Source organism: Actinia tenebrosa, unplaced genomic scaffold (assembly GCF_029948245.1).
Source record: "Actinia tenebrosa isolate PJP-AT-01 unplaced genomic scaffold, QUT_ActTen_1.0 PGA_scaffold15__27_contigs__length_11533743, whole genome shotgun sequence".
In the NCBI taxonomy this organism is placed as follows: Eukaryota; Metazoa; Cnidaria; class Anthozoa; order Actiniaria; family Actiniidae; genus Actinia; species Actinia tenebrosa.
Window position 1 is genome coordinate 8481319 of NW_028292575.1, and position 25963 is coordinate 8507281.

At 35.2% G+C, this 25963-nt stretch overlaps 4 protein-coding genes across 6 annotated transcripts in view; 3 read left to right on the plus strand and 1 right to left on the minus strand.

Moving 5' to 3' along the window:
* Positions 1-673: 673 nt before the first annotated feature.
* Positions 674-5049, plus strand: LOC116306926 (extracellular calcium-sensing receptor-like). The gene has a single exon (XM_031717067.2). It carries the CDS (start codon positions 884-886, stop codon positions 3599-3601), a length of 2718 nt encoding a protein of 905 aa, XP_031572927.1. The 5' UTR covers positions 674-883; the 3' UTR covers positions 3602-5049.
* A 1276-nt stretch (positions 5050-6325) lies between these two features.
* On the minus strand, positions 6326-13530 carry LOC116306928 (mediator of RNA polymerase II transcription subunit 8-A). The gene is made up of 9 exons (XM_031717069.2): positions 13441-13530; positions 13255-13364; positions 10693-10727; positions 10072-10224; positions 9572-9669; positions 9066-9156; positions 7883-7951; positions 7580-7651; positions 6326-6654 (listed from the first exon to the last, which is right to left on the minus strand). Exons 1-9 carry the CDS (start codon positions 13450-13452, stop codon positions 6518-6520), a joined length of 777 nt encoding a protein of 258 aa, XP_031572929.1. The 5' UTR covers positions 13453-13530; the 3' UTR covers positions 6326-6517.
* On the plus strand, positions 13530-15128 carry LOC116306927 (ribitol-5-phosphate xylosyltransferase 1-like). The gene has a single exon (XM_031717068.2). The coding sequence runs from the start codon at positions 13586-13588 to the stop codon at positions 14801-14803; it is 1218 nt and encodes a 405-aa protein (XP_031572928.1). The 5' UTR covers positions 13530-13585; the 3' UTR covers positions 14804-15128.
* A 1124-nt stretch (positions 15129-16252) lies between these two features.
* LOC116306931 (KICSTOR complex protein SZT2) overlaps positions 16253-25963 on the plus strand; it is a 66246-nt gene continuing 56535 nt past the window's right edge. For all 3 annotated transcript variants that reach the window (XM_089030566.1, XM_089030564.1, XM_089030565.1), the window contains exons 1-18: positions 16253-16416; positions 17209-17334; positions 18534-18710; positions 19275-19352; positions 19609-19701; positions 19993-20266; positions 20472-20607; positions 21018-21099; positions 21215-21248; positions 21622-21711; positions 22362-22416; positions 22759-22860; positions 23767-23825; positions 24263-24336; positions 24714-24736; positions 25002-25097; positions 25464-25502; positions 25600-25729. In XM_089030566.1, coding sequence (XP_088886692.1) covers positions 16378-16416; positions 17209-17334; positions 18534-18710; positions 19275-19352; positions 19609-19701; positions 19993-20266; positions 20472-20607; positions 21018-21099; positions 21215-21248; positions 21622-21711; positions 22362-22416; positions 22759-22860; positions 23767-23825; positions 24263-24336; positions 24714-24736; positions 25002-25097; positions 25464-25502; positions 25600-25729 — 1707 coding nt within the window. In that variant the 5' untranslated portion in view covers positions 16253-16377. The remainder of the gene's footprint in view (positions 16417-17208; positions 17335-18533; positions 18711-19274; positions 19353-19608; positions 19702-19992; positions 20267-20471; positions 20608-21017; positions 21100-21214; positions 21249-21621; positions 21712-22361; positions 22417-22758; positions 22861-23766; positions 23826-24262; positions 24337-24713; positions 24737-25001; positions 25098-25463; positions 25503-25599; positions 25730-25963) is intronic.

Sequence of the window (25963 nt, forward strand, 5' to 3'; positions counted from 1 at the left end):
ATCATTGACAAGAAAGAGGCCGTAATTAACGCCCCCGAAAATGTTGATCTTGCCCGACATTCTACCCCCCCCCCTCCCCCCACCTAACGACAAATATAAAATGGCCCGTCCCTTATTTGCATGAGTTAGGCGTCCTCTGATTTATAGATCCCAGCACTGAGTATAGAGCAGAAGTTTTAAAGTTCAACAATTTTTTCTATCAATGCTGAAATGAAACAAAGCTTGTATTAAAAATTAAGTGTAAACATATTTTACAACCATCACTCCCGTGTACGGGGCTCTTCTGTGAGGTTCCCCCACACGCACTACAACTACATTCTATATCCTGTTCTATATTTACAACATACAACACTCAACTCACATATTGATTTTTAGAGGCCGAGGAAACCGGAGAACCCGGAGAAAACCCTCGTGGCAAGGGAGAGAAAAACACATCCTTTGTTGACAGTTACGTGCTTGACTTCCTATGACTGATACGGTCTTTCAGTATGACGTCAAGCAATGACATAAATAGAAACTTATTGAATATACAGGGAAAAACTGAACCAAATATTTACCCAAAATTATAGAATATTTAATATTCCAGAATAGTTGAACGGATAAAGAATGGTAAAAAACCTATAGAATTTGTGTATTTTTTTCTTTATCCATGATATATGACTCACGTTTTAAACTGCGAGACGTCAGATTTGTCGTTTTTGTAGGTTTGGGTGCCCTGTGGTGTAGTTTAAGTTCGACGTCAAACACTTCCGAGCCAACGTTTTAATAACCGAAAGGGTGATACGCAAAAGGATGATAAAACCACGAAAAGTCGCTTAAATGTTTCTTAATTTTTGTTGATACTTATTTCCTAAGAAAAAAAAAATCCGAAACGGAAATCAGAATGTCAGCTAGCGATGGTACGGTTTCAGGAATTCATCTTCTTCGCCAATTTTCGATTTTCTTAGCATTCCTTGTTTTTTCCCTAAAGATTCAGGAGTCTAATCTACAAAATGGTCAGTACGGGAAAGGAGATTTCATTATTGGAGGTTTATTTCCCATTCATTTACAACAACAGAACGGCAATTGCTCAGAGCTTCGCCCTGGAAGTCTTGTGTGGTCAGAAGCAATGAAACTCGCCATCGAAGAGATCAACAACAACTCTTCCTTCCTGCCGAACATAACGCTAGGCTACGATATTCAGGACACTTGTAGCCATGAACAAGCAGCAATCGCTTCAGCTGCTCAGTTTTCATATACTAATACATTAATGTTTGATGAACGTTATAAGTCAGCTGTGAACGGTTGCTTCATTGGTTCGACTGTAGTAAGCAAAACTCGTTCGCCTGTGATTGCTATTCTTGGTGGTGAGGATTCTCGAGTTTCAGTTCACATAGCCAACGTCCTGCAGCTTACAGACACTGCCCAGATTAGCTATGCAGCTACCAGCTCAGAGCTCTCGGACAGGGAGCGATTTTCGACATTTTTTCGGACCGTTCCCTCGGATGAGTTTCAGTCAAAAGCTATGGTGGACATAGTGAATCACTACAAATGGACGTGTGTTGCGCTCGTTGGCACAGACGATGTTTACGGAAGGAGTGGCCTCGATTCCTTCGTTGATGCTGCAAAGGAAAAAAAGATTTGTCTTGCAGCGATCGAATTATTCCCGGTTCATGATTCAGCTGTGCAGATAAAGGAAATGGTGAAAAAGTTAAAGTCAATGAAATATGTTGAGATAATTGTTCTGTACAGCCTGTCTGCTCAAGCAGTAAAAGTGTTCCAGGAATGTCTTGCTCAGAATATGACAGAGAAAACATGGATAGCTAGTGATGGATGGTCAGATTCAGCCTATATTCGACAGAAACAATTTATTCCTATAATTCAAGGGACGATTGGAATTGAATTTAGGGAAATAAAGTATGATGCATTGGAAAATCATCTAAGGAATTTTGCAATATTGAAGTCTCAAGAGAATTTATGGTTGGATGAATTTTTTATTTTGGAATTTAATTGCTCACGCAAGGGAGATCCAACCAAGAATATTCCTATTTGCAGTGGAAATCAAAGCATATCTAAAGACCTGTATTTGGAGAAACTGCATAATCCAATATCCCCTTATGTTAGGGATGCTGTATATGCCGTTGCACATGCTCTGAATTCTTTCATGAGGTGCTCACATTTAGATTGTGAGAACACAAGGGATTCATTCACTCCTAAGAAGTTGGTCAGTGCTCTTTGGAGTACATCATTTCTGGGATTAACTGGCAAGTTTAATTTTTCTCAATTACAAAAACAGGCTCGTTATGACATTATTAATCTTCAGGTGAATAATGGCAATTTTGAGGTTGTAAAGATTGGTGAGTGGGATGCTGACGAATTGAGAATAGCAAAAGACAAAGACATACAGTGGCATAATCACCAAAAACCACATTCTTCTTGCGGTAGCATATGCAAAAAAGGAACTTACAAAAGTCCTACTATACAATGCATATGGGAATGTATGCCATGTTCAGGGGATACTTTTTCTGATGCCGTCAACTCCGACAGATGTAAGGACTGTCCCAAAGGATTTATTCATGCTAATAACCATACAACATGTATTGAAGTTCTTCCACAATACATTAAATGGAGCGATCCATGGGGAATTGGATTGATTATAGCCAATTGTCTGTGCATTATATTGATTCTATTAATCCTTGGCTTAGTAATAAAGAACTACAAGACACCTATAATCACAGAAACAGGAGGTGTTCTGAATGTTGTACTTTTGATAGTAATTCTTCAAACTTTTGTTTTTAACTTTGTATTGCTTTCAAAGCCTTCAGACACTCGATGTCACTTCTTGACAGTGTCTTTCTATCTTGTGTACACATCTGGAATAGTGACTTTCTTACTCAAGCTGATCTTCATCCAACGCTTCCTTAGAGAGAAAAAAGAGTTAAATGTTACAGCATCAGCACAAAATAACATACCAACATTTACAGAGAATTCTCGAAGGCCAATGTGGCATTACTATATACTTGGAGTTTTTGCAGTCCTCTTCCCAACTTTTATGTCAGTACTATGGATTGTATTTGGAGAAATGCATTCTGGCAAGACTGTAATCTCTAGAGACATTGTATACCTTGCTTGTAAGTCAGACAACTCAGTTAAAGGAATAATTCTTCGTTTTTTTAGTGTCATATTTCTTTCAGTTTTGGCATTTTTAACAACAGTGTATGCTTATAAAACAAAAAGGATTTCACAGCTTCAGAAATTTAGAGAAGCAAAGCATCTAGCATATGCCATGAGTGTGTTCACGGTGACGTTGTTGATATTCTATCCAGGATGGACATTTATCCAAGGCCCTGTGCTCCAAGTTTTTTCTTGTTCTATGAACATGATTGCTGGATCAGGTGTTATTCTTTGCTCATTTGGACCTAAAATACATGTGTTGTTGGTGTGTCCAGTCTTAAACTCATTCCTTCATGTTCACCCAGCGCTTAAATCTGTACATGCTGCAGCTCTAGGGGCTGGACTGACATTACTAACAACAGGTAAAGGACGATCTGCTACGATATTAGAAGACTCCTCTCCATCCCATACCATTAGCTCACCCACAACTACAACATCAATTTCCTAAAGGCTAAGGATAATAACTAGAGTGCATATCATATATCCATGAAACTGTTACATAACTAACAAAATTGTACAAATCAGTGTAAAGTTTTGTACGTCTACAGTTTGAGGAGCTTACTAATTTGTTCAAATTCATGCAATTTCTTACAAAGTTTTTCACATATATATGTATGCAATCTAATGTGCATGACGATATTTTCTAAATTTCAGGGCTTAAGATAAAGCCGGTCAAATTAGTTTAAGCTTGAGCATAACTTGTTTTTGGTTCAACGTTACAGTTGGATTCACAAAACTTTAATTCCAAAGTTAGTTCCCAAGTTCTCCAAGTTGGTCCCGAACTTGCGAACTTTTTGTGAAATTGGTTCAATCAACCGTGACTTGTTTATGTCTAGAATTCAAATATTTACTGGAATTGCTTCTTTAAACCATGTACTTTTCGAAAATTGTTTTATGAAATCAACTGTATTAGTCAAAATGACCTGCAAGGAAAATATTTAACAGGACAACTTGCAATTCTGGCTGGACATTGTACGATGACAAGCTGTTATTGTAAGCCCTGAAATGTACCTTCATATATCACAGTGTCAGATGTCAGACATTTAAAACTATGTAAACACAAATATGGTTGTAACAATCAAATCCTAACATTGAGCAGAATTCCAAAGTCTGTTCAAATAAACCTGCTCATGTTATTCTGAGCTGGGTAAAGTGATTGGAAAAAATTTAGGCCCCTATATTGTCACTTACCCCATACTGCTACATATTGAATCCCACATCCAGTCAATGTCATTAACGTTGTCCATGGAAAATTTAGACTAAAGTGAGCCTGAACTTTAAATGTTAAATTCAACTCATGAATCGAAAATCCAGAATGCCCCGACCATTTAGTGAGGATTTAAGATGGAGAATTGTATTTCAGCGTTTGTTTTATGACAGAATGTTTGAGGAAACACGTGATATTTCTTTTTGTCTTGAATGTGTAAATGTCTAAATGTGTAAATGTGCAATTGTCTAATTGGTTTTTTTTTCCGGTGGACAATGTTAATGACATTGACTGTATATTTATTCATTTATGAAAAAATAAAGATCATTCAAGCAATGAATTACAGTACTCTCTCCAGCAATTCTTCGATCATATAGTCCCTTTTCCTGTTGAGTAATTTTAAATACCACTGTGTTCTTTGACTACAGGCTCATTTGTACAGATTTAGCCTGGCTTAAGAGTCAACTCCAATATCAATGAATGTGCAAGTTTAACAATCCAATGTTCTGAAATCTCACAGACTTTTAATGGTATCTGTGAATAACTGACTTATAAGCAAGGCTGAACCTTTACAAATGAGTCTGTGGTCTTCAAAAACAGTGGTACGCATCAAATGCAAAACTGGTGTTAGTCTTGAAAACAAAATATAATTGTATCATAAATTTAAGTAATAAAAAAAGGTAAAAACATATGTACAGTTTCAGTGAATTAAAAATAATCCTTGATGCACACTTAATGTCTGGATTGGGGGTGGATGATTAGGTGGCACCCCCTTACACCTTGGTGTAAGGATGTGTGAATGGAGGCACGGGTGGCAAGAGCACTACCTCCTGACAGGATTTGACCTGGGTTTAAGTCTCACTGGGCTTGGCATTGTATGTGAATAGAGTTGTTTGTTGGTTTTCTCCTGTGCTTTGAGGGTTTTTCTCCTGGTTCTGCTGCTTTTCTCCCTCCACAAAAATCAACTTCTAAAGTCCAATTTGAACATGGAAAGGGCCACAGGTTCATTAGCCATGGGCTATAACACTAAGTGCCACCCTCGTAAAAACAAACGAGGATGGTAATGGATACTTGAAAAACGCTACTGTCTAGTGGTGTCCTCTTATGGAATACCATCCCCATCTGGGGGAAAAGCGATGCTGTACACCATGCTATGGAAACCAAAAACCAATCCCTCATGCAATGAATGCTTACACAGGAATATATTAAATAGTATCACAATTCTCATACAAGTTTAATCGGAAGAAAGCTGCCAATATAAACCCATATTGTCGGCTTAGAATTATTACCTCATGATAGGTGAATCGTGATCCTTATTGCAATGTAGCCACCAATATGGGTTTATATTGATGGCGTTGGAAGAAAATATACAGTATTATTAAATACCAAGTGTCAAAGTTCAATTTTCCTCAATTTCTATTGGTCGAGAGTGTGTCACGTGAACGTGAAGAAATTCAACAGTTTCTTGGCGACCATTCTGGGAGTGGAATATTATGTTATGGACTGGGAATAACAAAACCGGAAGTCACGCGATTGAAAAAATATAAAAACACATTTGAGCGCTCCTTTGCAAAATTCATTCACACTTTTTCTTTCATGAAACATCATTATTCATTTCTTCATTTTTGTTTTATTCTCTTTGACACTTGGTATGATAATAAAGCACTTATTTACTGGGACCTCGGGAAAGCAGTATGTTTTGTGGTCCCTCGACCGCTGATGTTTCCCAAGGCGGAGCCACAAAACATACTGTTTCCCTCGGTCCCAGTGTTAATTATCCCATACCAGATTCATATTTCCTCCCAACTAGCCCACAATATTAAACCTGTTTTGGTGGCTCAAAATAGCAGTACATGTAACTTATTAAATAATAATATTAGTATTACTTATTTTTTGTATATTTTTTCTAGGCTTCTTGGAAATTTACTTATTTCAGAACATTGGGGAAAGAAGAACATTCATTGAAAAAGAGTTGAAATATTATTTTATTTATCTAGAGATTAAAATATAAATAATTATTTCATACACCATAACCTTCAAATTTTATATTTAGCTACCTACTGTAAAGTATAGACGTAGACATTAATTTTCAAACCTAAAATATATATAATATCTATATACATTGGAGTTTTTATAAACATATAAAATGAATGTAGTTTATGAATGACTACTTCCTGTTCTACTTGGTGGGCGTGCAGCATATGGATGTGGACTAGATACTGCTTTGAGTTCATTTTTGACAGAGCTTGACATTTTGCCAGATTGGTCCTTGGAGCCTTGCCACCCAGAAGTACCTAATATTAAACACATGAAACACTTATTAGCCTCGATCTCCAAAGTTGTAGTATGCGTTCATGGGGCTGTTGTAGGGGACACTATACATGTATAATACTAATACTGGATGTTTTTCCCTCTGATCGATAGTGAAAAGTGATAGCTAAACTTAATAGTGGTTAATCATTTTTCAATTTTCTGTCAATTATTGATGCATAAAACCATCAACCAACTGATGAAGCATCCTATTAAAACAGGCTCACAATAATACAACCTATGTACTCCTACAACTCTAAAAATGTTAATGATTTTCATTATCAATGCTGTTTTTTTCATTTAAATAATCCATGTTTAAATTTAACAAAATAAATATAGTAACAAATAATGCAAAAACAGAAAAAACATGAAAAATCAGAAAACTATTAATAATCAATTTTATTTCTTATAGATAACAAGATTACTAAAGTTAAGAATATTGCTCATTCTTTTCTGAATTGGTATAATATAAACCCTTGAGTTTTTCAATGTCAGTCATTCAGATGGTAAATTGCAAGTCAAGATTAAATAAAATTGTTAAGTTTTTTCTACAAAATTCCTCAATTTATAAAATAATCAAGAGAGCATAAAATAAGAAAGGGAAACGTCTTAAAAATGCATGCACCATGTAAATTCCTGGTTGGGCTATTTTTAGAAACCAGATGCAGTTTCAATTTTCAATCTTTCAAACTATTGTTTTTATCACTAAAAGCAAAACAGAAAGAGCATACATGCACGAGTTGATGATGCACGGGAGAAGGGTAAGGTGAAATTGAAACTGCAACCAGTTTCTAAAAATAGCTCAAATGGGTATATACTGTACATGGCACGCGTGATATTGAGAAATTTTCCCCTTTCTTATTCATGCTCTCTTGAATAATACATTAAAATATCGGCCAACTAATGTACCTTGATCTGCAAAAGTTCCTGGAGATCCTTTAGATTTTGATTTGCTATTAGCTGCCTTTGTTGGTTTTACTCCTGATAAGTCAATCAATCATTCATTCATTCAATCAATCATTCATTCAAAGAAAAATTATTAGCTGAGAAGCCAGTGCTCATATGCTAAGAACTAAATATTATATTATTATTAGCTGAGAAGCCAGTGCTCATATGCCAAGAACTAAATAATACATTAATAGGTCACTGGTATTATAGTTTCATCACCTTGCATGCTTATTTTATTCAGTTAATTAACAGATGAGTACAAACCTTTTCCAAACGTTATGGCTGCAACTAGGTTGTCTAAGTCTGGGTTGGCTACTGGTGTTGTTCTTGCAGCTGAAAATTAATAAACCAAAAATAACAAATACTATAATGGCAAAAGTATCCAGTTCTGAGCTTGGTTGTACAAAGCCTGTATAGCACTATCTGGCAGATAACTCCTCATAAATCGAGTGGATAGCTCGATGCTGTTATCCATTGGGCAATAAATTTATCCACTGGGCCGGGTTGTTCAAAGCTGGATTAGCGCTTACCAGGATTAACTCTATAGGTCTTGTTAAGAGTTAACCCAGGATTAGCTCTAATTGGGCTTTGAACGACTGGGCCCTGGAAAATATTTATTTATCAGATAGCGCTATTCAGGCTTCGTACAACCGTTCACTGTAGTATAATAATTTTAGTTTTGAATAATTTAATTATTGCTATTATATAGAACAATAAAATTAGGTAATTTCATTAAAGTGCTACTACGACGAAAATCGCTCAAACTTGGATTCAGCTGAAACTTCCTAAGAACACTCTTCAAAGGTCCAATAATCACTGTATGAAGTGTTTTCTCGATATTCAGGACAAAAGTATGATATTTTTACGATTATTTTTTGGAGTCTGTGACGTCATACACTCAACATCGAACATCGCTCCATTCATTTCTTTGTATGTAAATCCTTAATTTATTTTATACCTATGAAGCCCAAAGGGTGGCTAATGTGCTTATTTCACATTACTTGTGACTATAATTTATATTTTGGGGTGTTTGGGTATTTCTTTCTCCCTTTACTATTGATATTTTGATCATAAACTACAAAGAAATGTATGGAGCGATGTTCGATGTTGAGTGTATGACGTCACAGACTCCAAAAAATAATCGTAAAAATATCATACTTTCGTCCAGAATATCGAGAAAACACTTCATACAGTGATTATTGGACCTTTGAAGAGTATTCTTAGGAAGTTTCAGCTGAATCCAAGTTTGAGCGATTTTCGTCGTAGTAGCACTTTAAAGAGTACTCTGCATTTTAATACTTTCGGTGCATGATTTACCTTAACAAAACAAACAGATCAAAACTCTGCTTTTCACTACCATTATCATTCAAGTGTAATAATACAAGATTAGCTGGATCCAATTTTTGATTGTCTCTGTACATAACTGTGTACAGCACTACACACTCACCCAAGTTTTGTTCACCTTCCCATTCTTCTTTGGCATTTGTAATCATGTCTGTTAGACCACCAATGATGTCATTAAACTGAGTTATTTGTCTCTGTTGAAAAATTAAAAATACATATTAGTCCCCTTCACAGTTCTCTGCACCATCTTGAAAGGTAGCCGTGCCTTTGGGTTGAAGCGAGATGAATGGTAAGCTTGTAATGATAGAGACCTTAAAATTTTTAACACCTTGGAAAATTATTATTCACACGTCTCTATCATTGCAAGCTCACTGTTCATCTTGCTTCGATGCAAAGGCACGGCTATCTAAGATGCTTCTGAATCAAAATGTACTCTTTTTGATAAGGCTTACAGAATATAATACTGACAGTATACCAGTCCCATATCCTTCCAAAAAAGGGGTAAATTCAGCTTGTATTTTCAGGGGACGTCAAAGTTAAATACTAATAATTATCAAATAAATATTTAAATAATCCTAATAATATTGATTAAAATTTTGTTAAATTAACCTGTGCAGAATCAGGATTTAAGTTTGAGGCAACAGCAACTAATTTCTGTTCATATTCTTCGACTTCAGGTTCATACTTTGTTCGTAAATAATCTGGAACTAAAAGATAAAGTCTTAGAAGTGCAGTTTTCCTCAAAATAAACATACAGTAGGCATGGCAGCATATACAGTAATATAACAAGCCATTTTATACATTGTGGTGCAAAAGGAAGAAACCAAAAGGAGATATAAGAGGTTAGAGAATTATCTTCTAAGATCAAATAATTGTAATGTAGAAGTTTGTTTTTGCAGAGGGAGGAAAACGTTCTGAAGGACCCAGAGAAAACCTGTTGAAGCACAGGAGGAACAACCTTCAACAAAACCAAATAAAAGGGTATGAAGTACCGGTTGAATAGCATCATCTTGTCTATTAAACTTATAGCAAGTTTGCTATAATTATAACTGATTTTAAGTTATTTTCATGTAACAAAAAATAATGTGAGTAATATCTAGATCCCTTACCCACTTCATGATTAAATGCCTGTATTCTTCCTTGGGTTGCTTTCTGTATGTCAGGGTCAGTTTCTTGCTGCACCAGAATGGGAAGCAATACAAGGTCTCTTAGTAGAGGTGTCTTGTCACCTTTTAGTAGTTTTGTTAAAGTTCTGACTTGACCTACAATACAATACATGTACAAATGTTTGTTGTGTTATGTCTAGTCATACTTTAGCAATATTGTCAAAGTCCTGACTTGATCGACAATACATGTTTCTTACATGTACATTTTGTCTTGGTACCCTTTAGCAAGTGAATACTTTGAATTTTAGTTTTTTGATGCTGTCACATGAAAACCAAGAATAGTCTGGTTTTATGTAGGTATATTTTAAGTTGACAAAAGACTTTGTCCCCTTGCATTTCCCATATCTCCCAAACAGAAAAAAAACTATCAAATACTAGCTGGTAGCATTTAGGTATGGTATTCAAAAATATTAAGAAAAATACCAAAAAAAGAAAATTGGTTGTGTTAAAGATTATACAATGTGCTGCAAATACGAAATCAAGAATATCATGATGTTGAAAATGAATATACGTATACAGTACAGAATACAGAATTTACAGTATACTTATCATATTTCCTCTTACCTGATAGAAGAGCAAAGTTATCTAGCATTGATGGCCTGAAAATAAAGAACATTTCAATGTATACTTTTCATGTCAGTACTTGATAAAAAGTTTTTATCATAACAAAGAAAAGGTAAGTTAAATTATAGAAAAAGCACTAAGAATGAGTTCTATTGACAATTCAAATATGAATGTGATATACAGTACTCCAATATTCACAGTACAAAATGCTCTGCATTTGGAAAGTGTGTTTCTTACAATAAGAAGGAAATACTGTATCTACTTAAGGTGGCTCGACCCCCTCACGCTTGACCGCTACCTTCCACTTTTGGAACGCTAGTGCATAAACGTCTTTTATCCTATTGCAAATCTTTTTTGCGCATAAGTCACATAAAGATTGAATTAATGTCTGATGCAGTTTTTTATGAGATCGGACGTCATAACACGTGATTATGATGAAATATTTGATTTCGTTTAGAAAATAATTTTAGCCTTGCAGAGCGTTCAACACTAAAATGCTTCGTACCACATAATTATATACTGGATGCCTCCATTTTTGGGGATTTTTGAAAAAATCTATCTAGCTAATTATGAGATATTTGAGATTATTTAAATATAGTGCATAATCTACTTCAAAACTAAACAATGGATTTCATACGGCCGAAATTAATATTTCAGAGCTATATATTCACAAAAGTCATTGCTCATTTAGTATTACTCTGTATCTAGTTTTAAAAGGAACATTTAAAAGGAACATGTAGCCGAGGGAGGACATACCACAGAAAACAGGAGGAAATAGTTTTTTTTACCACAGAAAATTAATAAATAAATTTACTATGAAAACAAGGGTAAAATCTGAAATAAATTAAAAGGTTTCAAGCGTGCACATGATTTGCTGACATAATTATTATTATAATTGAATATTGGTATGTCCTTCTCTAGACCAATCAGAAAGCAAGAAAATTCGCAAATGTGGTAAAATAGTGTCTACATATATAATCTCAATTTACTACTGAACTGGAGATCATAACATGATTTATATTTCCATGTCATTGTATTATCTATTCTTTAGTTCATAAATTCATCAATTTCATCATGGCCCTTTAAACAACTACTGGGCTTATCTATTAAGTCATTGAATAACTATCTCACAGATCAAATAATTGGAATACAGCACATGTTTTGCAAAAAGAGAAAATATGATTTTAATTCATGCTTCATGAGATCCAAAATTGACAAGATTACATGTATCTCAGTTATAAGAAATTGGTCAAGTGCTAAGTCGTACAGATGAATGAGCTTGACAATTTAAATAATTACAGTGTCATTAATAATCTATCACAAAAAGCTAGGTTTTGATTGAGTCATTTTGATTTACCTCAAATAACATAAGTACATGACTACATGACTCCCCTAGTGGTTTGTCTGAACCATTATTTGCTGAATTCATAATTTGCTCAGCATATAACTAGTCTAGTGATATAAATATTCAAACTCACAAATAATTGACCTCACAAAGGTATTGTGGTGTTGGTGTGCTCTCTCCATACGAGTCAAAATTGAAGATCATTTTGTAGCATTTGTAAAGTAAGTACATAAAGAAATTTAAAGGTTAGTAGAAGAAAACTTTGTTGTTTGACAAAACAAATACATAAGATTAAGAAGCTATTTTGTTATTGAAAGACACCTTAAAGTGTTACTTCTTTAAGGTTTTGTCATAATCTACACCTGCGCATGTACACCAATATATTCTTACTACCAAATGCCTAAAAAGAGAAAAACTGTTATATCTGATTCATTACACATGTACTTCCAAACAGTAATTAATTTACTTGTTTAAGAAAATGTGGAAGTTTTATCAAAGTAGATATCAGTGTTAAAATTCTATTTTTTGGTTTCTTTAAGCATTGGTATGCATCTATCTATAATGTGAGGTTAAGACTTCATTAATAATTAAACAAGATGGATAAAAAAACCTGTCTGTAAAGGTGTTTCTTTATCTCTTTAAGTGAAGAAATCTATGGATTACTCAGAAGAGGTTTTTGAGATCTGACAAATTGGCAAGCTAACCATGACATTTCATGAAATAATGTAAATATGGCTAAAATAAAATAGAAAAACAAAACGAAAATATTGAAGCCAAATCAAAAAAACAAAAAAACAAAAAAACACACAATTTTTAATATGAATAAATTTACAAGCCTATTTACATTTTAAAGTATTCCAAAAGCATTCAGCTGCTTTCATGAAGACAAAATGATTGGCAGCAATGAGACAGACGAGCACAGGCAGCCCAAACTCTGTTATTTCTCCAATTATTTTGCATGTACATGTAATAGGATGAAAACTTCTCAGAACACTACATATATATCACTACACGTACACCAGGCAACCTTTTTCAGTCTCATTTAAATATTTACATATATAATACGACATTCACCAACAAATACATTATATATTTAGTCCGTACAGAGGTTTGTCTGACTGTATAAAATGTGAGACGAGCACAGTGGCTGACATCGTATAATACATAGCGTATATTAATATATATAAAAGAGCATTTCAAAGAAAATTAGCTCATACCAATTCATTTGTTCCATTTCTAGTTTGGCCAAGAAAGCCTGTAAAGAATCTTTGACTTCCTGGACCCGACTGGAGATCGCTCCAAGAGAGGCTTCGATCAGTTTTTCTTCCTAATAGAACCAAAAAGAAGCGTTCAGACTGCTGAATCTTAAAGAAATAGAAGGCTATTGGACTTAGAAATAATACCTGCATCTTCATTCTCTCAGTACTTGTGTTAAGATTCACAAATTTGAAGAGAAATTTAGAACCGAAATTTGAAAAGAAAATTAATTTTGAAAACTGAAAGCAGGCTCAAAGATTGATCAGCGGTTCTTGAAGAGCATGCGTACAAATGGCTAGAATTCAAAATGGCGGACGGAAAGTGTCTAAGCGTTTTGAGAAATATTGCAAGGTTTTACTTACTTTAGCATTGGTAGGATACGCCTTAGGGACTTGCTATGCCATTTTTGCACTATGGCCAAAGGGTCACGAAGAGAAAAACCAGTTTGGTCAAGTAAAATCAGTAAACAGGACTTTTCCACCAGTTCCCTATAAAGATGTGGACGTGGAAGTTTGGGGGAAGGCGGCAATAGGATTGTACTTTTGGCAGCATGTTTTTGAAGGCCCCTTGGTTGATAGAATGGGCGGTATGTGGAGTTATGGAGAAAAGACTGTTGGGCCATTCAAGTTCAAATTTCGCACTGGCCCTGGTGTTATCTCTGATAAGGTCCCACAAGGAATCAAGCACCTTGTTTTGATATTAAATGGGCGTGAACAAAGCAAAATAGATTTTGCGAAAGTTTGGCTGGACTCTTTACAGAACTTTGACCATTTAAAAAACGTTGCAGTAGTGTTGCTAGGCAACGAATATTGTGATAATGGCTGGTTTGAAGAGTATATGAGAAGTCAAGGTGGATTGGTAAAATTAGCATTTGTGGTGTATGACATTCCAAACAGAGACAACAGTGTATTTTTCCAATGGCCCCTGGGAGTAGCAACATACAGAAGTTTTCCAAATATTAAGCCTTTCAAAGTGGAATTAGAAAAGCCACGAAAATATATCTGTAATTTTCTGGGAACTGTTTATGAAAATTCTTCAAGGGTGCTTTTGAGAAAGATCATTGAAGTTCACAAGTTGGATCAAGTTTGTTATGTTCATTACAGAGAGAACTGGCTCCCAAAAGAGAGTACTGAGTCTAAAAATCAGTATCATAATGCTCTCGCAAATAGTGACATCACTTTATGTCCGGTAGGGATTAATACTGAATGTTACAGAATATATGAAGCTTGCTCCTATGGATCTGTTCCAGTGATAGAGGATATCATGACCCCTGGGAATTGTGGGAAGGAAGGAGGTTTATCTCCTTTGTATATATTAAAAAAATATAAAGCTCCTTTCATATTTATCAAAAACTGGGCAGAATTGCCAAAGGTTATTGAGAGTGAAAAATTAATGAGTCAATATGAGCTTGCTGATAGAAGAAAAATGATTATCAATTGGTACAAAAAATTTAAGGATCAACTTAAAATTCATTTTGTGCAGACTTTAATCAAGAAATTTGAAATATGAATTATTTTTGTCCCATCCATGCTATATTAATTGATGAGGGTAATTTGATATTATACTAGTAAGTTCTACTAACTCATTTAAAATGTGGAATTTACAGTGAACTGTGAACACCATAAAATGCATACTATAATGCATCCCTTGAGCCAATCAATAGACCTCCTCGGCTCGGGCGTAATAATTTCCCATTTCAGACCACGTGGCATTCCCTGGAGAATAAGATTCTTTGTTTGAGTTGTGTCAATACTCATGTGCCTTCTCATGTTCAACGGAGCTCAAGCATTAAACAAATTAATGATACTCTAGGAAATGACACCTGGGGGGGGGGGGGGGGGTACTCCACTATATTCACTATACGGGTACGTGCCGCCAAACAGTGTATGGTTTTCAGCGATTCTACTCTGGAACAGAGTATATAAAATCTCGCTCGCTCTGGAACAGAGTATATAAAATCTTGCTCGCTCTGGAACAGGGTATTTATTTTTGCAATCCCGGAACAGGGTATGGTTTTCTGCGATCTTGCTCTGGAACAGGGTATGAATTTCAGTGATTTTACTCTGGAACAGGATCAGGGTTCAGAGGGCGCAGTGGCACATCCCTACCCTAAACAGGCAAGAGTACCCCCCGGGAATGACACATGGTCTGAAATGGGAAAACATTACTTCTGAGCCAAGGAGGTCTATTGGAAATAAGATTCCTTTTGATCACTTTGATTTTGATCATTGATTCATTTTTGGGTGTATTTGAAATCAGTGCTTCATTTTAGAGGGTTTGAAACAGTAGAGAGTTCAAGAAATAATATTTTGAAAAACCTCAAGTAATTGTATTTATCTAGTCCTCTTTTATGAGGTATATATATATAACATTATTTTAGTCTTGTTCATAAGGGTGATAAGCTGTAATAAATAAAATATATTATATTAAGTATGCAAAATGTTTGTTATCGTTAAGGATGTTATCTAGCATACGAGTATATATTTTATGTTTGGTTATGATATGATGAATTTTTTTCTTTGTGTGAAAGTGTATTGTTTTTTCCCCTGCTTGCACCACTCACCACCTCTCTTCATTCCACTTAATTAACAAAAGGGACTACTTTCAGTCCAGAAAAACCATTATAAGCTTTCCATAAAAATGCCAGTTTAGTATTACATCATTTTTTTTGTGAAAAAAATACCCACACTCTCCTCCCTTACAAAATCTACAAAGGAAAAAAAATAGCTTGCCACTCCACTTCAAATTCTCCTTACTTCCGACACTGAATAAAATGGAATCCGGGAATAATTATTTTACAGCGCATTTTACAGAAAATACATGTATTTCTTCGTAACATGGCCAGTAGTACTAAACTGCGTCATTGACATGGGGACCCTGGGGGGTCCCCCCCGGGATATAGGTTTTTGACGGTATGCAGTATGTCAGTACAGCGGTAATTATAGTACGAAACAAACATGGCGGCGGATATTTTTGGAAGTGTTCGTGAAAAAAGTCAAATATTTGATCCGAATTATCGAATATATTAGTGCAAAATGGCTAAATTTTGAAATAGTACATAATAACGTGTCTTTGTGCTGAAAATGGATAAAGATAACGTAGAAAAGGTTGCCAGTTGTGAGGTAAGTCATGACGAGTCTTCAATTATCTGAACCTAAAGTCACGAATGAATTAATCTTAAGCAACTTAAGTCTGTTGTTGTTATTACAGCTATTTCTAGCTTAATCTTATTTAGCTGTTATTTTCTGATGTAGCTAAAATAATGTGGTTCTCCTCACTTAGAGAAAAAAATTCAATGGCAGGCCAGATTCCAACACGGCACCCTTGGCACCAAATGCTACTTTATTACAGTACAATGCCTATCCCAACCCTAACCCTAAACCTTACCACTCAGCCACGAAGTGAATTCGCTGGAATGCTTACCGATTTTTGTCATGTTTAAGACAATATCACAATATTTAAATATCCGTATGAATAGAAATTGCAAGTTGGTGTAGGGTTACTGTACGAATAGCCACTGCATACCGTTTTACTGTTGAATCAAGGATAAAAGCTTAATTTAATTATTGTTGTTTGTTGTGCTTGCTCCTTGCATTAAACAATTGAAATAGATACAAGAGACCTTCTTATGTATTGAAGAGGGAGTATGGGTCTGGGTGTCCTGAGCGAAATGGGGGGAGTCTTCAAATTGTATTGTCTCTACAAAGTCGGGTCTTGAAAAAATTGATGGGTTATATCTAGGAGGTCTTTAAAATGCCTACATAAAGTATTTCCCTTTAGGAATAGAGGATCCTGAAAGCAAATTGACATACCTTTTATGGGGGGTTGGACTTTTCTCGTCCGACCTCCACCCCCTCTCCCCTATTCCAGTAGATACTATAGTGGCTGACCCCAAAAGTTCGTTTGCTCTGCAGGAAAATGCTGGTCAAGTATTTCTTCTGATGGGAAGGGAGTACAGAATATCAAGAAGTATTAGAGCTCAGTGGTTCTTTCAACAATTCAACTCTATTCTTCCTCAGCCCAAGCCCCAGGATGAATTAGTAAGAACATCAAGATGCATGTACCTTACAGTACAGAAAAATAAATATTTGTACTTATAATACACTCAACCAAATTACTCGATTCTGATTGTGCAAGAGGAGTATAATTAAATTCCAAATTGTATTCTGTAGATTCCAATAAAGTTGCTCAATTTTTTGAGTGTCTTATAAATAAAAAAATCACACAATCTTCTCATATAATTTATAGAGGCTCGTTCAATTTTGAAAACTTTCAAAAAATCACTCGTACAGTACTTATGAATTTCGAATTGTACTTGAGATGATGTTATTTCCTATACTAATCTTTAATATTAATAAGTGAAAAAAAAAGTGAACATGCTGATCAGCCTGCTTTTTTTCTCACCTTCCACATACGATTATTCTATTCATAATCCTCTCTCATGCCTATACTGTACCTTCCACACACACAATGAATGTATTCTATGCATGGTCCTCTCTCACACCCATACTTAGTCCAGACGCTATACCCTCTCCTTTGCCTCTCCACTTTTGTTTTTGGGCTTCCTGTGTCACGGACTGTACCTGTATCAATATCCAGGCCACAAGATAAACTAGCAAAAATAGATAAACATACAATTTTATATCATCTCCTCCTTCATAACCTAGCTGACTTTGGTTAATCCCCCAACCGAAATGCCAATTATTGCTCCCGATGTCACCAAGCTGAGTTTTCACACCAGAAAAAACATAGCCATGGTCATGCTTCCAACATGTACCACTCCACTGACAAACATCAAACTTTTAGTCTGCATTCCTTTCTTTATGTGGCCTCATCCTTTCATAATTTTTATTCCCAAAACTAATCAAAACTATACTGACTCATGGAGAAAGGAATGTATAGACTAAAAGTTTAATAATTGTAAACAAAGTTGTAAACATTTGGAGATGTGAACTTCGCATATTTTTCTGGTGTCAAAACCCAGATCAGTGACATCTGTAGTATACTTATTCATATACTTACATATGTGTCCATTTTCCCATAATCATAACCTTACTTATAACATAATTATATAAATATACTAGACCCACACATATGTCAATAAAATTTATTTAATATCCTAATACCCCTACCAATAGCCACGCCCATTCCCATACCAATGCCCTCTAGCCAGTCCCATGATCTTACCCATCATTTCGGTTAATTAGGCTAATGAAATTCCCTCGTTTTGGTATTTTAGTTGGCATCCAATGAGGAGCTGGAGATTCTCTCAATACTGCCGAGTGAGTCATTTGATACAGCAACCTCACATAGAGACAAGACTCTATGCCTTGTACCCTCTACCCATATGACATTCATTGGTAGACGATATCGCTTTGTCTTTTGCCTAGATGTCAGTCCTTCATTGGCTACGGTGGTAAGTAGGTCACATGATTACAGGTTAATTACAGTGCGGACACACTAACCATGAAGATTAAAAACTTTAGCCATCAGGAGAGACCAAAATCAGTATCACATTGACCTCATCCAGTTACTTGTTTCTCATTCCCATGGTTGTTGATCACATATATATACACCTACTTGCAAGAATGTTGCCATATGAAAATAGAACATTAGTGGTTTAGTGGGATAGGAATTATATTAAAAAACAAAAAAAGATCACTGAAGCTGAACTGTTTCTTTTGTCTTTTAATGATTCCTTTCTCACTAAAATACTAATGTTCTATTCTTGTATGACAACCTTCATGCAAGTAGGTGTGATTATTTTCTCAGATATCCACCATTCATTGCTTGCTTCTGATTGGTTGTAATTTGACTTACTGTATTTCCTTTTTCACTCTATGTCGAGACGGGTTAACTTTTTTCAAATGGTCCCACTTAGTGTGTCTGCACAGTAGTCATTCCAACAATCATTGCCTACACTATTATTAACGATTGAGCAATACACTACATGAGGTAATATGTTTTTTTCTTGCAATAGGACATTCAGTCTGGTGATGTGATTACAGATGAAGTTTTTCAAAAACTGAAAAATTGTTTATCAGCGCTGGTTGCACCTGTAAGTTCTAATCAACATATATGATACACCTCTTTACCTCGGGCGTAATGCTTTCCCATTTCAGACCAACTGTGACATTCCATTGAGAATAAGAAGTTTTTGTTTGAGTTGTATCGATATTCATGTGTCTTCTCATGTACAGTGATTAAATAAAGAAATGATGGTAGGAGGTATGACCAAGCAACTTACCCACCATTATTCTAAGCTCCACATAAAATTATCATATTTGTTATTAATCTTGGCTTTGTCATTGCAGTTTTCAGTTCCTGGTAACAATGTTATCCTTCGTCCCGAGCTTTACATAACTATCATTGCATATACCTCAATATTAAGTCCAGAAACTCCACAGGTAAATTGAATTTTTTTTATGTATTCAATCTATTCAATCCTGATTTTTATTATATTTTATTATTTCAATAGTTTTTATTAATCACAAATAACTAATAATAAAGTGATTATAAGTATAGATGCTGACTCTGTATTTGTGACTCTGTATCTGTATTTGTGATTTGTGCATTAAGACTTTTACATATACTTACTGCACACATCTAAAATTAAAACTGGTTTCACAGTGTCTGATACACAAATTATGTTGTTGTTAGTGAAAGATTCATGCTGTAGATTGGTCTTTTCTCCTCAGATTTTACTTCAAGGTTGCCTCATCACTGAAGAAAATCTCGATTTTATCCTTGACTCTATATACAACAAGCTATCAAAACTAGAAGACACATTGGCTGCAACAGTAGCATTGACAGGAGAAAGTGACCCCAAACCACAGTCTCAAAAGACAGAGGGGGATTCTGACAGCATACAGAATGACACTATAACTCTATTGTCGCCCGAGGCTGGACCCATTTCAATGCTTAGGAGTGCAATTCTTGCTTTACAACTTCTGCCTGATAATGCAAGTGCTGGTATGTTTAAGTGTTCTGAAATGTTAATTTCAATTTATGTTGGGCTCCCTGTGGTTTTGTATCCATAGGAATCCCAAAATACTGGTAGTGAACCACATCTAACTCATATCAATTTTCAGTATTTCTATTCCTTACAGTACATGTACTAACAGTGAAGTAAATGTAAGATTTGTAAGCTATTTTTAATTTTTGGTATTCATTTTAGGTGCTGTAGTGATTACTGATGGAGTATTTGCCTTGCCTGATGCATCAGCAGTTGATTCCCTTTTAGCACAGTTAAGAGCAAGTACTGTATGCTGCTCATTTATTAAGGTTGGCAGTGGATTCCATGCTCATTGCAGGTAATGCACTTGCGACTCAAACCCATACATAAACCATGACTGCATGGTTAAAATACTTGCAAAACCTGAGTACAACTACTTTACTTTTAAATAGTACTCCAAAAACTCAGGAGTGGAAATCTTGATTAATAATATTCTTTTATGAGATCGTTTTTGAAGCAGTTAATCATTAATAAACTCACAGCATGTCAGCTATGTCTTGTTTTTTTTTAACCCTATAAAACACTGCAGATGCTAGTTTATAAAATAGTACAATAAACATAATGTACTGTATCGTACACAGAGTGTACTATATCCTGAATTCTGTACTTAACCAGAGACAGGGTCTGAATGGAATTTGATAACCTGACAGTTATTATGAAATTGATGTACATTATGCCTTAGTTATAATTATGATGATCTATTTTTAGTATTGGTTATGTGCCCCACTGTGATCTGATGCAGTTTATTGCTATGGCAACATCTGGTGCATATCTAGCAAAGGCACCTCAAGTAAGTTATTTTTTATCAATAATAAATCAGTCTCTACAATATTTATAACTCATTTAAGCTGTTTTATGAATTAAAGTGTTTGGCGTCCTTAATTTGACTTTGAATTCCAAAACAGGTTGCAAGAGAAGCACAAAAAGATGGGGCTCATGGTTCGTACATTACATTGTAAAGTTTCAAAAATTCAGAAGACCACTTATTTTTAATATATCTTGTTATATATCTTATTCTCAAGAGAATGATATGAGATCTGAAGTGGGAAAACATTACCCAATGTCAGTGGCAGAGGCAAGGGTAATTCTGTGGGTTTCATGGAACTCCACTTTGTGAGATCTTGTGAAGCCAATCATGTTCTTTACACTCAGTAGAATGAAATTGAAACCCCCTTTGTATAGCCAATCTCACCAGCTTTTTTCTGCATAGCTGCCATTTTGGAACCCGCCTTTTTAAAATCCCGTATCTGCCACTGAAAGTTAAGAGGTCTATTAATATGTTTATATTGATGCTTTAATTTTTTCCCCTCAGATTTGCCAGTAATGAATCTGTATCACAAGGCTCTACTGTGTTGGAGTTTTCAAAAGGACTACGACTTGAGCAAGATTGACTCTTGGATAGGTGAATACCACCCCAACTACATCATACATTAATAACTAACTAATGATTTACCAGTTAAGGTAAAAAAATCAATTTGTTGCATTAGCTTGCAAGCAGTCTTTCTATTTCCCTTGGTATCAATGTCTGGTGTCTAATCCTACAAAGGATTAGTAACAAGTCTAAAGGCCCCACTCAGGGGAGCAGGTAATGTTATCTCTCTCTAACATCTCCCACACATCTCAGCCTTATACTTGCTTACTAGCCAACAACTGAAAAGTTGGTAAAAGGTATTAACAAGAAAAATGTAGAGCCTGCTCTTAGTCCAAAGTATCGTCATGCGATTTAACAGTGACATTTCTAAAGAATGGCTTTTCAACTCAATTTCAAATTTTCAGAATTTATTTAAAACCCCTCAAAGCACAGGAGAGCACCAACAAGCAACTCTACTCACATAAAGTTAATAGGACACAGAGCCTGGTGGGACTTGAAACCAGGGTTGCATCAGTGAGAGGCGAGCACCCTCACTGCTACAGCTGTCATCGCCCATGATTTCCATATGAGAAGAAGTGAAAGCAAGATGTAGTCATGTCAGCTAATCTCACTAAGCTCTCTTTCTTATCCATAGCACTGCTTAATATAAAATAAAGGTCATGATATTATTTGTGTCTTAGGTGATGCTATTAATCTCAGTGAAGATGACTTGGCCTTGCCATTGGTTGGAGTAAGGTACAGCAAACCATCTCTGAATTGTGTTTTTAAACATTAATATTTAAGAATACCTCATTATGTCCAATATACTGTAGACCAGTAAAAACTTTGAAACTCAAATGTGCTCAGAAAAACTACAAAAAATCTGAGCAGATTGTCAATGATCTATGATAATTTTTTTGTTAGTAGACAGGTGGGCTTATAATCAGAGTTGGGGGGAGGGGTGGGGGTTTCTTGTGATAAGGGTTCAGTCTATGGTATAATAATAGATGGTATTTTGCATAATGCCTTCAGTAAAGCACCTTTGTTATGTTGGTATCCTCAATAAACATTTGCTTCATATTTCTTTAATATTTCCAGGTCAACATTGTCATATGCTCTGAGTGAATGGGAAAGGAATGCTATGCAGCCATCCATGCACAAAAAACAGATGGAATCCAAGCTACACACCAGTATTACCAGGTACACAGTCACTTTTAATACATGTCATGACTAAGCTTCTTTCCAAAAAAAAAAGTAAATTCTTGAAATTAACAATGAAGAATAAAGAATGAAGAATGACTGGAATGGACTTTGTGGATGTAGTTCTATAGTTTGTGTCATTGTTCACAAATCACGGTGGCTCGGCACGTAAGATTAAATTCTCCAAGTTAACTGCCTTGAAACTAAAATAATAATAATAATAATAATAATAATAATAATAATGGTTTAATCAATAGAATCCACGAGGTGGCTCTTCACCTATCGATAAAACTATCTAATTTACAATAACATACACACAAGATAAATTTACGATAAACTATGAAGCTATAAAATAAATTAGACATAATAAGAAATAAGATTGACATAATTACTATTGGATTATTCTAAGCTAGACAATTATTATACATAAAAAAAAAGGACAAAATCTGAAGATATTGGGGCTACGCCCACCGCCCCCAAGCAACCACCCCAGGTCGAGATATTCGGGGCAACAGACAAAGACAAAACTGTCCCAAATGCCACGACCCAATAATTGCCCAGGGTACAGCAGCGCATCACCAATATCCATCAATCAGGTGAAAGATAAATTAATTAATAAAAATCAAGTAATGTCATATCGCTTCTTTAGCTCTGCTTTCACTTTAGAACAAAATAAACTATAACTAGAAATGTCTTTTATATTATTTGGCAAATTATTAAAATGACACACATTTTGGTTTTGGCAGAAAGAATGCTGTGAAAACAGGAAGGCAGCACCACAAAACGTGGCTGCTATATCAGAAAATATATATAACTAGTTCCCTAACTAGATCTAATACCTATGTACTGTGGACAACCTATTTGATATTCGACTAATAATATTTGCCATTCTTGTTGATGTCGTAGTGTCATCAGTGTTCGTCTTCGTGAAGGCTACTCAGTACAAGATGTTTCCATCACAAAAGGTATTTGGAAAGTTACACACCTTCACAATAGTTATACAGGCTATTCCCAGCATCACTCAAGGTCTTTAGGTACACACATACACTTTTGGATGAGTGATCCAGTGATCCAATACAAGCTTTGCACCATAACGTTATGGCAGCCATGACAAGAGTCACAACAATTATAGTCTTTTTCTCCTGAGAAACTGCTGAATTCTTTTTCATGTAATATATCACTTGAAACCTGTGGAGCATTTTTGAAAGTGAGCATTGGGGGTTCAAATCCATAAACCAGTGTATATAGGAAAAATATTAACTGTTCTACCAAATGAAAAAGAAAATACAGAAAAAAGGGCACCTGACTATAGCCCTCCCTTCCCTTCCCCTCGTCCCCATTTCCCCTGAGGGAAGTAGTTAATGTAATACTACCAGTGGCTGATAATTTATACCTCTGTTAGGTGGCAAACAACTGGAGGTAAAACTCACCCTTCCTTGGAAACAGCATGTACAGATTGAGTACACTGCTATTGCTGTAAGTTAAAGATCACTCATCTGTGGGCAGGGTCCTACTTTAACACAATGAAAAATGAAAATTCAGTGAAATTGAGAAGCCAGTTTTATATTTAAAGAGGAGATTTTTATCATAAAGCTTATGTTCTGGTATCGTGGCCCATCAAATTTCTTAAATTTGGATTAGTGTGCAACCTTGAGAAAAAGGTGTATTTTATTAAAATCCTGGATTCATGGTCACAGTATTTCATGTTCACACGTCTTCACAATTATCATAAAATCTGTTCTGACAACTAATTGCATCCTGCCAATACAACAATATTACAGCTGTACATGTACTTCAAGCTTATGTTTTTAAATTAAATTAACAATTTTCTTCTCTTTTATAAATGGTTTCAGGCATGGCCTCTTAGTAGATCAAAGTAAGTACAAGTCCTTACAAATATCAAATTAATAATACAGTAATAAATACCCTGCGAGCAGAAGTTAAAATGGAGGGCAGAAAAAGACCTCTTCTAGCTAGCTTTCATAATAAATAAATAATAAATAAATTATGATTATGATGATAATATAAATTATAATAATATTAAGAAATAATGATGTTATATATTGATAATGAGCTTAATATTCTTATTAATAAGCATATTTATTTATTATTATTAATATAATTGCTTATATTTTGTGTAGCCGTATAACACATGTTGAGGTGACAATAACAGCTCCGTATGAATTCTTACATGATGTGTCATACTTGACCAAGGAGCCTTTTACCAGTGGATACAGGTACTGTATGTGGGAATATATTTTATAGTACAGCAAATATATGATATCAACCTCAAGTACGGATCAGGCAGATTAGCACAAAGGTTACAGACCTGCAGACCTCAAATTTAACTTTGAAACATTAAAAAAGACTTCATATACATTGTAATATGCCTTTCTGGGTTATAGCCACCTTGTATCAAAATCGTATGGACCTGCCGACAATGTATGAACCTTGAAGCTACCAGGCTACCCTTTCAGTGTTATGCTTTCTCTTTCTCTTTTCATTCCATTCCTTTTCCTCTATTTTTGCTATGTTTATTTAATAGATAATAATAAAAGTATTTACCATATAATTATGTATTCTTTATATTCTTCCTTTCACAGAGCCATGGTTGTAAAGAAGTTTCGTCAGACTATGAAAAAGTAAGGACGCTTATTAGCGCTCCTAAATTTCATGTTTTTTCATGTTACTTTTGATGCTGCTGAAGTGCTAAATATACTGTTTCTTGTCTTCTTTTAGCATTCAAAGTACAGATGAGCTACTCTTACATCTACAGTCCTTCGCATCTAACCCTGTCTACTACACTATTCCTGAAAGTGCCAAGAATGGTGTACCATTATTTTATCTGCCGCCAAACTCCAGCAATCCAGTAAGTCTGGCCATGGCTCCCTTTCCTTAATGTGTAACTTAATGAATAATCAGTACTTGGGTAGCATCCATGGATGGTTTACGCTGCTAATGATAAGTAATGGTACAACGATAAGTTTGTCACAGGAGGCCCCCATTCAAGTCCCCTTGCCCAAGCTAGTATGTGAGTTGACTTTGTTCAATTTGCTCTCCTATGCTGTGAGAAATTTTCTCTGGTTTTCCTTCCTGAGGTTAA

Excerpts from the sequence above, each read along its gene's own strand:
- LOC116306926 (XM_031717067.2), top strand. The coding sequence starts at position 884 with ATGTCAGCTAGCGATGGTACGGTTTCAGGAATTCATCTTCTTCGCCAA.
- LOC116306928 (XM_031717069.2), bottom strand. Across the intron at positions 10,225-10,692 it reads TAACTTTGCTCTTCTATCAG|GTCAAGTCAGAACTTTAACA; the intron begins GTAAGAGGAAAT and ends ATTGTATTGTAG. Across the intron at positions 7,952-9,065 it reads GGAAGGTGAACAAAACTTGG|CTGCAAGAACAACACCAGTA; the intron begins GTGAGTGTGTAG and ends ATTAATTTTCAG.
- LOC116306927 (XM_031717068.2), top strand. The coding sequence starts at position 13,586 with ATGGCTAGAATTCAAAATGGCGGACGGAAAGTGTCTAAGCGTTTTGAG.